Source organism: Caenorhabditis remanei, chromosome X (assembly GCF_010183535.1).
Source record: "Caenorhabditis remanei strain PX506 chromosome X, whole genome shotgun sequence".
Lineage (NCBI taxonomy): Eukaryota > Metazoa > Nematoda > Chromadorea > Rhabditida > Rhabditidae > Caenorhabditis > Caenorhabditis remanei.
Window position 1 is genome coordinate 10692081 of NC_071333.1, and position 14485 is coordinate 10706565.

The 14485-nt window shown below is 39.3% G+C and overlaps 2 protein-coding genes across 2 annotated transcripts; both read left to right on the forward strand.

The window, feature by feature from the left end:
* Positions 1-1437: 1437 nt before the first annotated feature.
* GCK72_024114 (uncharacterized protein) lies at positions 1438-10593 on the forward strand (the record flags this gene model as incomplete). The annotated part of the gene is made up of 11 exons (XM_053735729.1): positions 1438-1552; positions 1611-1722; positions 4742-5018; positions 5383-5505; positions 5635-6227; positions 6397-6468; positions 6515-6704; positions 6761-6850; positions 8698-8902; positions 10270-10397; positions 10483-10593. 11 exons carry the CDS (start codon positions 1438-1440, stop codon positions 10591-10593), a joined length of 2016 nt encoding a protein of 671 aa, XP_053579295.1.
* Positions 10594-13335: 2742 nt separating this feature from the next.
* GCK72_024115 (uncharacterized protein) lies at positions 13336-14457 on the forward strand (the record flags this gene model as incomplete). Its single annotated transcript, XM_053735730.1, has 5 exons — positions 13336-13511; positions 13775-13908; positions 13969-14138; positions 14187-14311; positions 14364-14457. 5 exons carry the CDS (start codon positions 13336-13338, stop codon positions 14455-14457), a joined length of 699 nt encoding a protein of 232 aa, XP_053579296.1.
* Positions 14458-14485: the final 28 nt, after the last annotated feature.

The window sequence follows — 14485 nt, forward strand, 5'->3', positions numbered from 1 at the left end:
AAGATTGATTCAAACATCCGTTTTTCTTTCTCCAAGCTATATGCTAAGGTCATAAATACAATGTTGTCCTCCATTGCGGGTCACGTTGGCAGGTGGCGATGAGGAGAGAGTGCGCAGTCACTCACTCACACACATATACACTCACAATACAGGCCCCGGACCGCTCTCCCCACAGCGACGACACAGGGAGGACACCGTCGGTGTACGTGTCTCTGCGTCTCTTCCCTCTTTGCATAGCCAATCAATTCAAATCGTCTCCTATGGCGGGAACGCTCATCATTCAAATTTGCCAACCCTTTTTATCGTTTTCAATCTAATTTCCGCTTTTTCAAGGTTTCGAACCGGTTTTTCGTGTCGCTTAGGAACTTCTTCGTTAAGTAAATGCAAAATTCAACAAGTGTTTCGAGTCAAAAGTGACTGATGAGTGACGCATTCGTTCACGGTTTATTGATTTTTGATAGATTCGATTTGGCTGCCGAAATCCATCAGAGGGCAGCGAAAGTATTACTGGTAATCGAGAGTTTAGCCTTGTTAGTCACGATTCGCTGAGTTTCTCTACTAGGTTAACGAATGCGCTGAATTGTAAACTTCTGGAACGTTCTTTGGCACCGCGCGATAAAGGAGACTAGCGTGTCCTTCTATCAACACAATTAATATTATCATTTGATAAGAGTGTTTAGGATCAGTTTAATTAGAAAAATATGCTTTTTTCCAATATTTTTTCACACCCGTTAAATCATTCCGAGTTCAGAAAGAGTTCAGATCGTTAGGTTATTCAAACCATATGTCTCCGCAAGTAATAAATCTAGTTTTTTTCTTGCATTCGCTTCCCACCATCTGATGAATGACTTTTTGCAACCGTCGAAAATAGAGTTCTCGCCAGACTTTTGTGCTTTTTCACTTCTCAAAACTGCACACAGTTGACCCTTATATTTTGGTAAAATATAACTATGTTACGCAAGCCAGCAAAGTAGTTAACATTGCTTTGGTGTACCGAATAACGGCGGCGGTTGTCCGACAATAAATTCACCCTAACACACCACCTACTACTCCTATCTACACTTAGGGTGAGTGACCACTCGTAAAATTCCGGGTCACTTGCGAATTAGCTTTATTTCGGTAACGGAAGTTAGGTTTTATCCGGAAAGTTTTCTGTGTGTTTCTTTATTCTAGTTCCGGTGTTTTACATTTTGCAGTTTTTCCAAAAAATAGAAAGTTCTCATTAGTTTATGTGTCATGTGTAGTAGTCTATATTTATTAAGATTCTACATCGGCTAAGTTGACAACATAATTAGTCTATTTCTATTCTTCATTTAGTAAGTGAGCCTTTATTTCTTATATTTGGCTGAACAACTTACCCCTATCCCAATTTTCTCATCTACTCTTCACTTTTCTGTGCTACACTCTTCCCAATATTCAATTTTTTTTTCAGTAAGAATGCATAACCAAAACCAGAGGATTCAGCTTAACCTTCACAAGTACAAAACGGCTGGAGTCCAACAGTTCAGCATCGACAAATCGTCGGATGAGGAGTTCGATGATCAATCATCTCGTGAGTCACTTCAGAAACATGCATATGGGACCATATGGTTATTTTATCTGATTTTCAGTGTCGTCGATCTCGGAGGACGATTTCTCAGACTCAGAGTCGGGAAGCTATCAAGACACGACGTTATCGACTAATCCTTCTGAAGCAACGACGGACGAGATGTTATGGGGAAGGTACGTTACTGAGTATAAGTTTCCTTCTAGTTTCTTGTCAAATCACGCACCAGTAGCCGGAAGTCTTTGTTATTTCAAGCAGTAAAACGTAGGGATTTTTGTTTGACAAAAACATCTCTCCATAGTCTTGGCCACTGCTCCTAAACAGTCTGTAGGCACCATCATTTATCCTCATTCATTAAAATTTATTTTATTTCACTTTTTTGCTGATATTAACAAACTATAATGTTTATATATCCTTCAGTTTTTTTTTTCATCCCTTGCTTTATTTTCTGCTCAATATATCAATTTAGATATTGGCTTTTTTTCGCGACATGTTATTTTGTAGAGTTTGTGTAGAAATCTTCCCATTTTCTATATTTTCCATATTTTATTCTTTCCTCCTACAGTTTTGCTTCTCTCACAACATTTCTATTTCTGTCTTTTTCTGGTTTCCAGATCATACATTCTCACGAGTCGAACTGTGCAGAACATTTTTTTTCTTGATTGTATTGTGCTTTCTCTCTTTCTTTCTCCTTTGAAACTTTTGATCTCAATAGTTTTTTGGAGTTTTCATCAACTAGAAGTGGCACCCGACTAACCTCATCCTTGTTGTTAATGTCATAGTTCGAAAAGGCTTTTTTAGTTGCAAGAGTGCTCCGTAGGACACCGTTAAAACCGGAAAGCTGTGTTGGCATTGAGGATATATGTAGTAGTGAGAAATAGGCAAACATGAACATATAGAAAATAGAGAAATCCAACCATATCGTGACACAAAGATCTCGAAGTTAAAAAGAGGTAGCCTGACAAACTAATTTGCTAATTTTTCTTGTTCTGATAAGAATATACTTACTACTTCCTAAGTCAAACATTTCCAAAATTGTGTAAACCACGCGTTTCGAATGAGAACTTCTTGACGAATGAGAACATCTTGTTGATTGGGGAACAGATCATTTTTCTCTAGCCCAAAAAATTGTGGGCTCGATTTTGTAGCCTGAATCCAATGGGATAGGCAATATTTCAAACCCAACTTTCTTTGACCTAGTGATTCGAAAAAGTGACTCGAAATTTGGAATCAACGTCATCTATTGAATCAACAAAATGCCATTTGCGTCGATTGCCATCCTTAACCAATTAAACTCCTGTTTACTTAATTGAATGCGCAAACATTTAAATAGAGCCAAAATCTCACCAATCTTCTCTGCAGTTGACACCACTTGCACTCAATGTTTTCAATATCAGAAAGACAAACATCTACAGTAGTCGAAATAGTATCTATCGGTACCATTGACATATTGTATCCACTTGAAATGGTCATCGCCTTCTTTAAATGTTTGTTTACAACTCATTCGTTCCTCTTGAATTCCATTCGTCAACCATTCATCAAAACTTTTCTTTTCGTATAAATCGTATCTAAATCTGCTATCTCATTTTTTCGGTTTCTTCCAAAGAACTCTTTATTAGCGAAGCTATTCGATTATTATTCAATCGACTCTATAATTTCTGAATTAAATGCATAGGAGACGACGATTGCATACACGTTCTATATAGCTATCCAATTGAAAAAAAAAACGTTTTCATCCTGTCTTTTCCTGTCCATTCTTCCTTAAACGTTCACATTAGTACAGTTTATAGTCGATTTGCGGATTCTCAGCCAATTTTTCAGACAAATTCATTGACTATTTCACGTTATGAATAACTTCTACAATAATTTTTTCCACAGGGCAGAACAGGTTCATCTGAATCATCACTAGTTCAATTATGATATAATTGGTTATATTTCCGTTTTTTATCTTTAAAAGAAAGCTATTTATTAGTTGACTCTAGTTTTCCTAATCTACCCTCGTCGCCTTTTGCATATCTTTGAATATTTTTCTAGTTAGAAGAAAGAAGGATACGCCTGTCGTCGGTACGCAATCATTGCGTGTAGGGGCACTAAAATTGCGTGAAACTAGGATGAGGTTGATTCCAATTTGTATCGATAATGATGTAATCCTCCCGTTGCGTAACTTATTCACTGCTCGGTGGCACATTTTCGATGTTCTGGGCATTGATTACGTAGTTGTAGAAACAGGTGGATGGACTGGAGTAAGATATGAATAGACACTGTATTCGAAAACAAACAGTAGATTAGAGATGATGAGTAAAGGAATACATAAGTAACTATATAAATGTTCTCTACAAGAAAACCAAAATTTGTTAATGAAACCACGTATTTCAAATCGGCAACTGCAAAACAGATATTATATTCTCAGACCCTAGGAATTCACCTTTGGGAAACTCTGAAATAATGATTTTGAAAATTTCTAGATACTCTATGAAAGTAGTAGTAGTCTCATTGATCCCCTTCATAACGCAAATAAATCAAAGTAAACTAAAAATAGCTACACTTTTTCTATTTCAAAAGAGAATTTTTAAAATTTTTAAACCTACATTTTTAACTTTTGCACACACTCTTGACAAACGGACTCTACTATTGACGTTTGACACCACCGTCTAATTGGCAAATGATCTCCAGCCAGTTAATCCAATCAGTCTCCAATTGCAATCCTCCACCTCTCCTTCTCCCCACGACACCTTTCCGTTTTCCCCCTTAATACCCATATTCTGAAATTACCGGTTGTCAGTAGGAAACTGTCTAAACAAGACTGTTTGTACACCCAATTAGTCCATCTCTTGATATCCTCCTACGGTACAACATGTTATTCTTCCCCTCCAACTGTCAACCCGGGCGGACCACTAGTCTGGGAACATTGCGTGAACGCATGCACGGACCCTTCGTTTCCCGCCTTCCCTCGAGTTTTGACCCCGCCCATTCTGAGCCCGGGTGACTTTTTGCTTCTGGGAACTCATTCATTCGTACATAATACGATTAGAAGATTAACACTTGCTTTTTTTTTCTTCAGTAGCTGCATTTCTCAACTATGAGTTTGACTGTGAGCACCAAGACTATGGGCCTCGAGGCTCTCATGTGAGTTTCTGAGAATACTAGCCATCGACATCAATACATCTTACTAGGTGATAATTTTTTTGTTTTCAGAAGACGCGCTCCAGTCTGTGGTGTAGCTGCACACGCAGTTCGTCGTCAACTTCTCAATCAGCCACGTGAACAGAAAATCCTTGGAAACAATAAACAAGTTTTCCAAAGCTATGTGCCAAGCTCCCAATCCGGAAGTGATCGTGGAATGAGTTCCCGAGATATGTACTCTCAGATCCGTCGCGGAGATGAGTCGCAGTTCCGCCCTCGTGACAAGTTCATTCCACCAAGAAGACCAAGAATGGGGCATGGATCTTTCGGCGATCTTTCGGCGATTGAGGTAAGAAGAGTACTGAAATATTCTGTAGTGATTAAGTACCCTCTTTTGATGGAATTGTTCTTCCGTTTATCATAAATCAATGTCAGTAACATACAGTAACGATAAAAAACAAAGGAAAACGACGACACAAATATCTTATCATTGTTGCAAATGTCAATATTCAAATTTCCGCATGTCAAATGTGGGAAAACGCTCTCGAAGAAGGCAGAAAGTGGTACTATCAATTGGTTACCAAACAGTTCACTTTCTGTTTCTGACGTTTTGAGAAAAAAGTATTAGAAAGTTGAGAAACTGATGACCAAAAGAAATAGAAGTTTAAATTAATGACGCCCGTTTTTGATGCTAATCTTATGTTAACTTGCAGGAAATGTCTCCGATTCGTTCATCGAATTACTCCAGCAGCAGCGAAGGAGGGCCAAGACTGTCGTCGTTGCGTGCGCAAACCGAGTGGAAGCCACAACTCACTTCGACTACTACTTCGTTCCAGGTGAGTACTCTAACGGCCTAAGCAAGCCAATGGGAGAACAAAATCAATGAGAACTGTAATAACAATCCTTTAATTGAGCGGTTTTCCGTCGTTGCCTGCTAAACATTTCAATAAATTCCTAATTTTCAGGCGTTGTCTCTGACTCCAATGACTCTCAACCACCCGAGGGGAACCCATGATTTCAAGGTGCCAATGTCACCAGTCTCCACTTCGACTCCTCGTTCTCAAAGACTTTACCGAAAGAATCCGAAGCATGTACGTCATCACAGTTCGGCATTGCATCTTTTGGATTCTCACATAAGCGAGAGAAGCTCCAGCCAAGAGTCTGATAGACCAGTCACCCCTGACCCATGGATGACAGAAAACAGTGAGAACGAACATCCGGATGACGTTCGTCCAAACAAAGTGGTCAAGGAGAAAAGCAAACGCCCGGAGGACTTTGGACTGGACAACGCTTATGCTAAACACAAGGATATCAGAGGAATCATCTTCTTGAGCATGTCATTGTGTGGACGTCGTCTTACTCTTAACGTCCAGGATGCGTCTTACTTCCGCAGTTCGTCTCAGCCAGACTCGGTCTCTTCATACGTCACAGCTGTGCTCTGTCACCGTCCAGCCAGTCAATCGTCATCTCGAAAGTACAGTTCCAGACCGGACGAATGCTACCGTACTCGTCTCGTTACCGATTGCAACAACCCATCTTTTGATGAGAGTTTCCAATTGTAAGTGAAATTTGAAGTTGCGAAGGAAGGGATTGGCATCTCTTATCTGATCTTGGAAAGGTGTTAAAACTGGCGACCTGTCAACCTAGTCGTTTAGTGAAAACATGACGCGGGGGAAAGACAAATACTTTCATTCGCATTTCAATTCTATATATTTTGTATATTTCAGCTCGTTCTCCGAGAACTGTGCTCGTGATCTTCTCATCGTCACTGTCTACGAGATTGATTCGATGCATTCAGAGTAAGTTACTGTATCATGGTATCAATGAATAAAACCACAATTTCAGGAGAAAGAGAGTTCTCGGATGCATGACATTCCCAGTAAGCCGTATTCTCAAGAAGGCCAGTCAAATGTTCGGCGACACCTTCCAAAAGCATCACCGCCGTGAGCCAATGGAGGACGTTGAGATTAACAACGAGGGATTTTTCCTTCTCAACAAGGACCAGGGAAGAAAGCAGAATTTCCCACAGAGAAAGGTAACTACCATCAGATACAATTCCAGAGCAGGTGATTAGCCCCGATTGAGATTCAGGTACGCCGTCAAACGTTCTACGAAGATCCTGCATTCACTGGTGTATCGTCTGCTGGCTCTTCAGTCGTCTCCAATCATCATTCTGGACAGGTGCGGGTTACTCTTAGAGCGAGATGATATTTGGATGGAGTTGATGCCGTTTTTGTGTTATCTTCGGCTGTCATTTATTGCCCTCTTGTCTAATTTTGTTATAGTGTTGCGTACTTTGTCATCGTTTTTTCTGTTCTACCTTCTGCAGCGTAGGTGCTATTTCTGTTGTCATCCTATTTGCTTCGAGTATCGGCTGGCTATCGTCTTGTTCGTGTTTTGTTTTAATTTTACTAACCTGTTACCCTATTAAAATAGAAAAATGTGCCGTTCAAAGTTCGATGGAGAAAAGGAATTGGGATTTTGAGAAAATCGAGATTGGTGGAAAATCAGAGAATCAGAGAGAAACACAATTCGAATTTGATTAATATTGGCTCCTCACAACTTCAAATAATCTTTACTAACACTAATTTCAAAGATATAACCAGCTAATCAGACTAATCAAGAAGTGATCTTTCTAGTCATATAGTTTTTGAATGACGAAAATTTCACTGAATCGTCCTAACAATGCTAATTCAAGCCATATTTGTCAGTTACGCTTATCAGTATTTCATGATACGTCGTAATGACCTGCAACTAGCGACTCCATTTCAATTTTGTTCTTTCATTTCAAATTATTCAACTTTGGGCGGAAACTGTGGGCGTTGTATACTCTAATTTAACAATTCTCCCAAATAGTTTTGATTTTTGAGCTTGGAAGAAAGCCAAGGTTTCTCTTTCTCTCTGATTTCTCCGAGATCCAAGATCCATGATTGAGTGACCAACAGAAAAAGGTTGACTTGTCATTTCGATGATCTTGATCTCTATCATCACTCCGCAAGAGAAACGGAGTAGTGATTTTTTGTCCGATGTGAGCAGAGTTTTGACAAATGACTGGCCCGCATCTCTGCCATGGCTATCGGATGTCAAGTCGGCTACGTATGAATGAAAAGGATACATTTTTCACAACTTCTTCTGTTGTAACTTGAAAAAAAAGAAGTTTGCAAAAATCGAAACCCTTTTCCTCTTCTCCATCTCAGAACTTTGACCGTCCATCGGTGAGAAACACATCTCTACTAACTAATCTAACGCAAACCCGAGAGTATACTGCTTGCCACGAACAAGACGAAGAAAGCAAAAAAGAAGATGAGGAAACAAAAAACGCAAAAACCAAGAGTAGAAAAGAAAAGGGGATTAACCGGGATCGGGCAACAAGCAAGAGCAGTGATCTACTCATCCTCGCTGCTCCTGCGCTTCCTTTCCCTTGTTCCATATATTTGTTTTCCTAACAGAATTGATTCAATGTTGAACACTTATCTGAGAAGAGTTCTTGTTTTTTTTCGTTTTCCCAGTGACCCAGGTTGAAAACTTCTTTCTCTGTTTTTTCCTAACCTCAAACGCACACAGTTCTTTTCTTTTTCTCTTACACTCTCAACGTTTTTTTTTCGAATTCCAAAACATACCTTCTCGCAACAGTCTTGTTGTGCACTTGATGCATTACGCAAATGCCACCAATAGTTTTGTCGCGTTGTCTTACCACTTCTCTCGTTGTTTCCATTTCTTACCATCGATCAGTCATTGTAATTTTTGTCGCTTTTCCAACATTCCTGTGTTTTTATTCTCAGTCTTTTTCGTGTAGTTTGTTCGGCGTTATAGTTTTTTTTTCTATTAGGAATTTTTCGCAAACTTTCCATGATAAGGAAACCAAAAAACTAAGAACTACTATATTTCAAACTTCACCGCTACGTCGCATAGTCATCTTTTCGTGTTTCGTATTGCACCCTGACCCTTCACAAAACGGCAACACTTCCCATCCTGTCAATTAAACATTTCACCAGTTAAATAATCAATCCAATATTTTCATATTTCAGATGACCACAACATCTCCTCGTTTGTCAGTGCCAAATGAGCTCACTATGGGTGACTACTACAGATCATCTTCCATTGACAGACATCTTCGATCCACCAACAATCTTCTGGACTACACATCTGCATCGTCAAGCACAAATGGATCGGAGATTCCAGAGAAGCTGAAGTTTCACAGAGCAACTCTTCCAAGTATCACTACCACCACAAGTAAGTTCTATATTGGAAATTGAAATCAAGTTCCTTATAAAGTTGGAAAAAAGTGAAAATATCTCAAAAAATGGAGATTTTCGAGAAATACATGTTGACTAAATTGGTTATTTTATGGTTTTTGCTGAAATTAAAACCGACATGCGATACGCAGAATTTCTTCAAACCGGCACGTTGATAGCTCATTCCGACCTCATTTGAAAAGCGAACACTGCATATTCGCATTATGCTGTTTTGTTTCAAAGGACCTAGTCTTAGGTCTATTATCGCATCGTGTCTACCAAGTTGTCTACGTCGACAAAGTATGTTTCAAAGCTCTCAAAATCACTGTTTGTCATGTGTTCATAGTTTACTCGCGAGGTTTGATTAGTACTTTCGACAGGTGAGAAACGACAGTTTTGTGACTACATCGTTTTTTTCCCTTTGTTTTACTTGTCCTTAACACTTCCCATCAGCAGTTTTAGCTTAGCAGTGTAGAGAGAGGTCAAGATGTTTGAAAAATCTTGATTATCTTTGTCGTTTTTGTCTTTCCGATTACCCACCTCTTAAAGTATTAACTTATATACTCTTATCAGAGAGGCCCTAGCGTATGGAAACAGTTTGAGGTGGCGTATTGTCGAGTTCTCAATGATTCAATTGTTTATGAGGCCATGTTTTATTGTTTTCGAAATTATTTGCATCTTATTCCCTGCGTTTATTTTTAGAAAGCAGAGATATCAATCATAACACCAAAGCACTACAAATTTATGCATCACCCGACCAAACAATTCATGCTAAAATTTTGAATTTATTCTTTAGGCTTATTGATTTGAACACTTTTGAATATTCGTTGACAGTCGAATTTCTAGAGACTTCCACATTAACAAAAGTGCCTAATTATTTTTCCTTATTGTTTTCCAATGAGGAATATCTAAACAGTATTCGCAACTAACTCTCCTATCTATTGAATACTCTTTCCGCGACAAATCGTTTTTCGTTTCACTTTTCCAATGACTTTAAAACTGTTTTGTCAGTCTTACCAAGCTGATAACAAAATGAGTGACGAAGAGGTGGATACGGTGGAAGAACAGTCTAAAACAGACGACAAACTTCAACGACGTGGCAGTTTTATTCGTCGTACATGGAACTCGACGAGCGCGAAAATGCGTGGAAGATCGCTTACGTGTGTTGAAGAGCGGGAGGAGTGCAGACGTTGGTCTTATACTTCTTCATACTTCTTATCTACAACTTTTTTCTACGTTTTAGTGATCCAGAAATAGAAATTATGAGAGATTATTAGTATGTGTGTAAAATGTGGAAAAAAGTGAACTAAAAAAATTGGGAGAAAAGGTACTCTAGTTTCAATTTACAATGTTTTATTATTTCAGGTGAGAACAACTCGGACGATGCAAAGAGTTTGAGCCCAGATCGGTCTCCAACTGACCACAACTTCTTGTGCCCAGATGACAACGGAGGTGTCTATGGAGCTGGTCCAGCACACAGTGCTCTCAAAAAGGTTAGTCCTAAATATTCGTTTTGAAGGTTTTTTTTTTCCATTTCTCAAAAAAACTTTTCTCATGTCCATGCTTCCGGTTTTTCAGACCTCAGTTCGTCGTGCAGCTTCGTTCACTTTCTCACCAAAGCCGTCATCTTCAAAGAGTAATCTGCGTCAACTGAACGGAGAAGATAGAGAGAAAAAACGTTTTCTGTGAGTTTTCTTCCATTTTTTGTTCGACTAACTAGTCGACTGATCAAAAAGTCAATTAGACCCAATTTGCATTTGTATTCATTTGCTCATCCTCTTTTTCCACATGACGAACGTCTGAAACAAAAAAACCTCATTTCACTCAAAGTGCAAATGAGCAAGGTTTCCTCGTAGGATCAATTTTAAAAACAAAATTATATGGAGATTAGTAGTTAACTCAATAGCTTGATGAGCGGCGTTCTCGAATTTAATGAGACTATAGTAGATCAAAAATTATTATGTAATGGGGGATAATGTTTTCACAATTATTTCAACCTGAACAGCCTTTTGTTTCTTGCTGTTCAGTCATTACTCGTTCTTCTTTTAGTCTGTGACCTATTTTTGACTGTGAATAGAGCAGAGGCGCCCACCTAAATGTGCAATTGTTCGAGATTGTCGAACCGTAAGGGAGTGTAAATTAGTGGAGTTTGATCGGTTAGTCGGAAAAGAATTGAATCATCGGAAGAACCTTTGTAGAGTTGGTGTTTCATCTTCTGCTAATGATAGTCTATGAAGTATGGATTATTTTGAAACAATTTGATGAATCTTTGGAATGGCGTAGTCAGGGTTAATAAGTGAGTGTGTTCTTTGAAAACGCTGAGTTTGTAAATTTTTTTAATTGATCCTGTCTTGATCTAGTCAAGTAATTTTTGTGTCTTTGTATTAAAACCACTGCCCGAACTGATCTAAAAATTGCTTTTGTTTCTAACTTTAGCCCTTTTTACATTTTGAAAGATGTCTAGTGCAAATGAAAAAGAGAAAAATGTTTCTTTCCATCTCATTTAATTCTATCCATCCAGTGCATTCATCTAGGACCAAACGTACCAAATCGAGATGTGTCTATTGTAGCTTTTTTATGTCTTTTTTGTCTCTCTAACATCGGGTGCCCTGTCACCCTGCCCGAATGTCCGTACGCTTCATGTATCTGTCTTCCACTCGCCCCCTTCAACCGCGGTCCCTTTTCCCGCTACATTTTCCGCCATTGTTGCTCTCCACCTCCTGTTTGGTGGGAGCAGTCAGCAACAGAAGAATAAGGACATCCCTCCTCCAGAGCTCTTCAGAAACAAGTTTTTTTGCTCCTCCCCACTCTGCAAGTCTCGTTCTTGGTACAGAGTTTTCGGAGAAGAAACCGACGAAGAAAAAGAAATCCGACGTGAAGTTTTCGACATCCCAGGCTTCACTTCCTCCGACCATTTGCTTTTTTCTTGTCTTTAATTATTCTATAGAGCCAAAACAATCTGCCGTCAATTAGTGGTTCTCTCATATTCGACGCGAACTGCTAACAACCAAGCACATCTACCACTCTCCGTTTTTTCCTCTCTACAAAAATGGATATACGTCGGAAAATTAGTACGCCGGTTCCTGCTAGCGCCTCAAAGCGATTTATCCACAAATGGGCTTCAGTACGAGAGATGGAGTCACTTGGCATCTCGCCACCGTCCTTCTCACCAATCACTTCGTCTCACAGGCAAGCCAATTTATGATATGTGTGTTAGACATGTAGATGTATTATATACCTCCAAGTAAATTTAATAACTGCAAAACGAGAAATCAGAGCAACTCACCGCGACGACTCCTTATTTCCACTTCTTGAGCATTACCCATTTGCACGCTTCGAACTATTTCCTCCTGATCTTCAAGTTTAGAATATATACGTGAAGAAGTCAAATTTCATTATCATTTATTATGACATTGTTTGCTCCTGATCTATCGCTGCCAGTTTCAACTAATTCTCCATGAGACTTTCAATGACAAAACCAAATCCCCATCTTCGTTCGAAATCGAGGTGAGAATGTGTTCTAGTTCCGTTTTCACATCTATAACTTTTTTAATACCAATTGATTTACAATTAAGTGTTGACTGTTCTTTTATCGGATTGGTTATAAAACTATGTAAATGTTCATAAATCAGCTAGTTGGAATATTCAAATTTAAGCAGTTGAAAGTTCTGTAGGAAAAACACTTCCTGAACTGGCGTATGTTGTTTGTTCGGGTTTTCACTTGGTAGGTCCTACAATTAGGTTTGAAGTTTGTTTGCCCGACAAGAATTCATATACTGAATTATGTAAATCAAAACGAAGTGCGGGGCAACTCTTTTCTAGCGCGTGACGCGTTCAACTTGTCACTCTGGGAGATCTGACAACAAAAAGTTTAAGATTGAGCTCCGGTTAATTGGTAACCTAATGCTGGTAGGGTACCCACAACGAGGGGTCATCAGCTATTCTTCCATAGAATATCAACTTTCTCAGGGTATATGTGCATAACATAACGTGTTTCTGAGTTGACATGAGTGCATGTGAAATGCACATTGCTCTTTCAAAGAAGCCAGCAACTAACTAGAAAAAGATTTTAGCAAGATTATGTCTTATCTGGAAGGGAATAATGTGAAAGTGCACAAAACGACGATGTTTGAGCATTTGTCTCAGCTTCCTGTACGTAAGAACAAAATCCAGAAGGATTATTATCCAATGGATTGGAATAAAAAACATCATATTCCAAACCAGAGCACCATTCTGAATTTTCTCTTCGTTTTGGCCAATCTCCCATAATAAAAAACCTGTCGTAAACGGAAGACTGGGTGAAAGAAAAGGTCCATAAACCCCACATTCGAAAATGAGATAGAAGGAAGGCTGTCCCTCTCACCTTGTTCTCCCATCCAAATTAGTGGACCCGTCGACCAATTCAGTCAGTCAGTCTTTCTCCTATTCCACATGATGAATAGGAGATCTTCTATTCTTCCTGCTCCACGTTCTCCGGTGTCTTTCGACGATCTGTTTCTTACCCCATCATCATCACCATACGGGGAAACTCCTCGTCGACGGTTTACCATTACTCCATCTGACATCATCGGTCTGAAGCAAAGACTTGTACAGCGCCGCCCCAGTCGGTTAGTTTCGATCAACACACGCAATATATATTGCTGATAAAAGGGGAGCTAGTTTTGATAACGCGAAAAAATTCCTGTAGTCTCAGTTATTCTAACAATGCTGTCGATCACCTACCCTATGATTGCAAAAACTAATAGTCAGATGCTCACAAAATTCTATCACTCTGAGCATCATCAAAGCACTCCAAACCTTCATCATACCAGGTTTAACATTAGAAAATCAATATTTGTGAAATAATTTTTCTCAATCAAACTATTTTCAGCGGACCGATTTCCCGTACACTCTCCTACCTCCGCACTAAGATGGATTTGGCTCTCTCCACGTCATCACTCTATCCATCTCGTGAAGACGTCCGCCAGTGGGAGACATCGTTCGAGTCAATTCTCAACAACAAATGTGAGTTGACATCATTTCTTTTTTCTTTATCGATCAAATTTTTGATGATAATTTTTGCAGTCGGCTGTGCTCTCTTCCGCCAGTTTCTCAAGAAAGAGTTCTCTGATGAGAACATGGACTTTTGGCTCGAATGCGAAGAGTTCAAAAAGATGAAGGACGGCAAGAAGTCTACCACTCAAAAAGCTATTGAAATCTACACAGAGTTCGTTGCCGAGCACGCTCCAAAAGAGGTAAAACTATTATTGTCTTTCAAAAATGACCAAATTTGCGCTTTTTAGGTCAATCTTGACAGTGACACCCGTGCAGCCACCAGAGCTGCCGTTGAGGCTGGATGCAAACCAGATACATTTGCTCTTGCTCAGAACCGCGTTGAGCAACTTATGTCCAAGGATTCGTACAGACGGTTGGTTGATGAAATTGAATGAAATGAATCCTTAATAATTAATTTTTTTTAGATTCCTCCGTGATCGTCTCTTCCTCGACCTTCTGGAAAGCTATGATTCTGGAGATAAGGACGACAAGCCGTCAAGCTCCAAGGACAGAAACTGAGCTGATCTACACTTTAACATGATCTTAT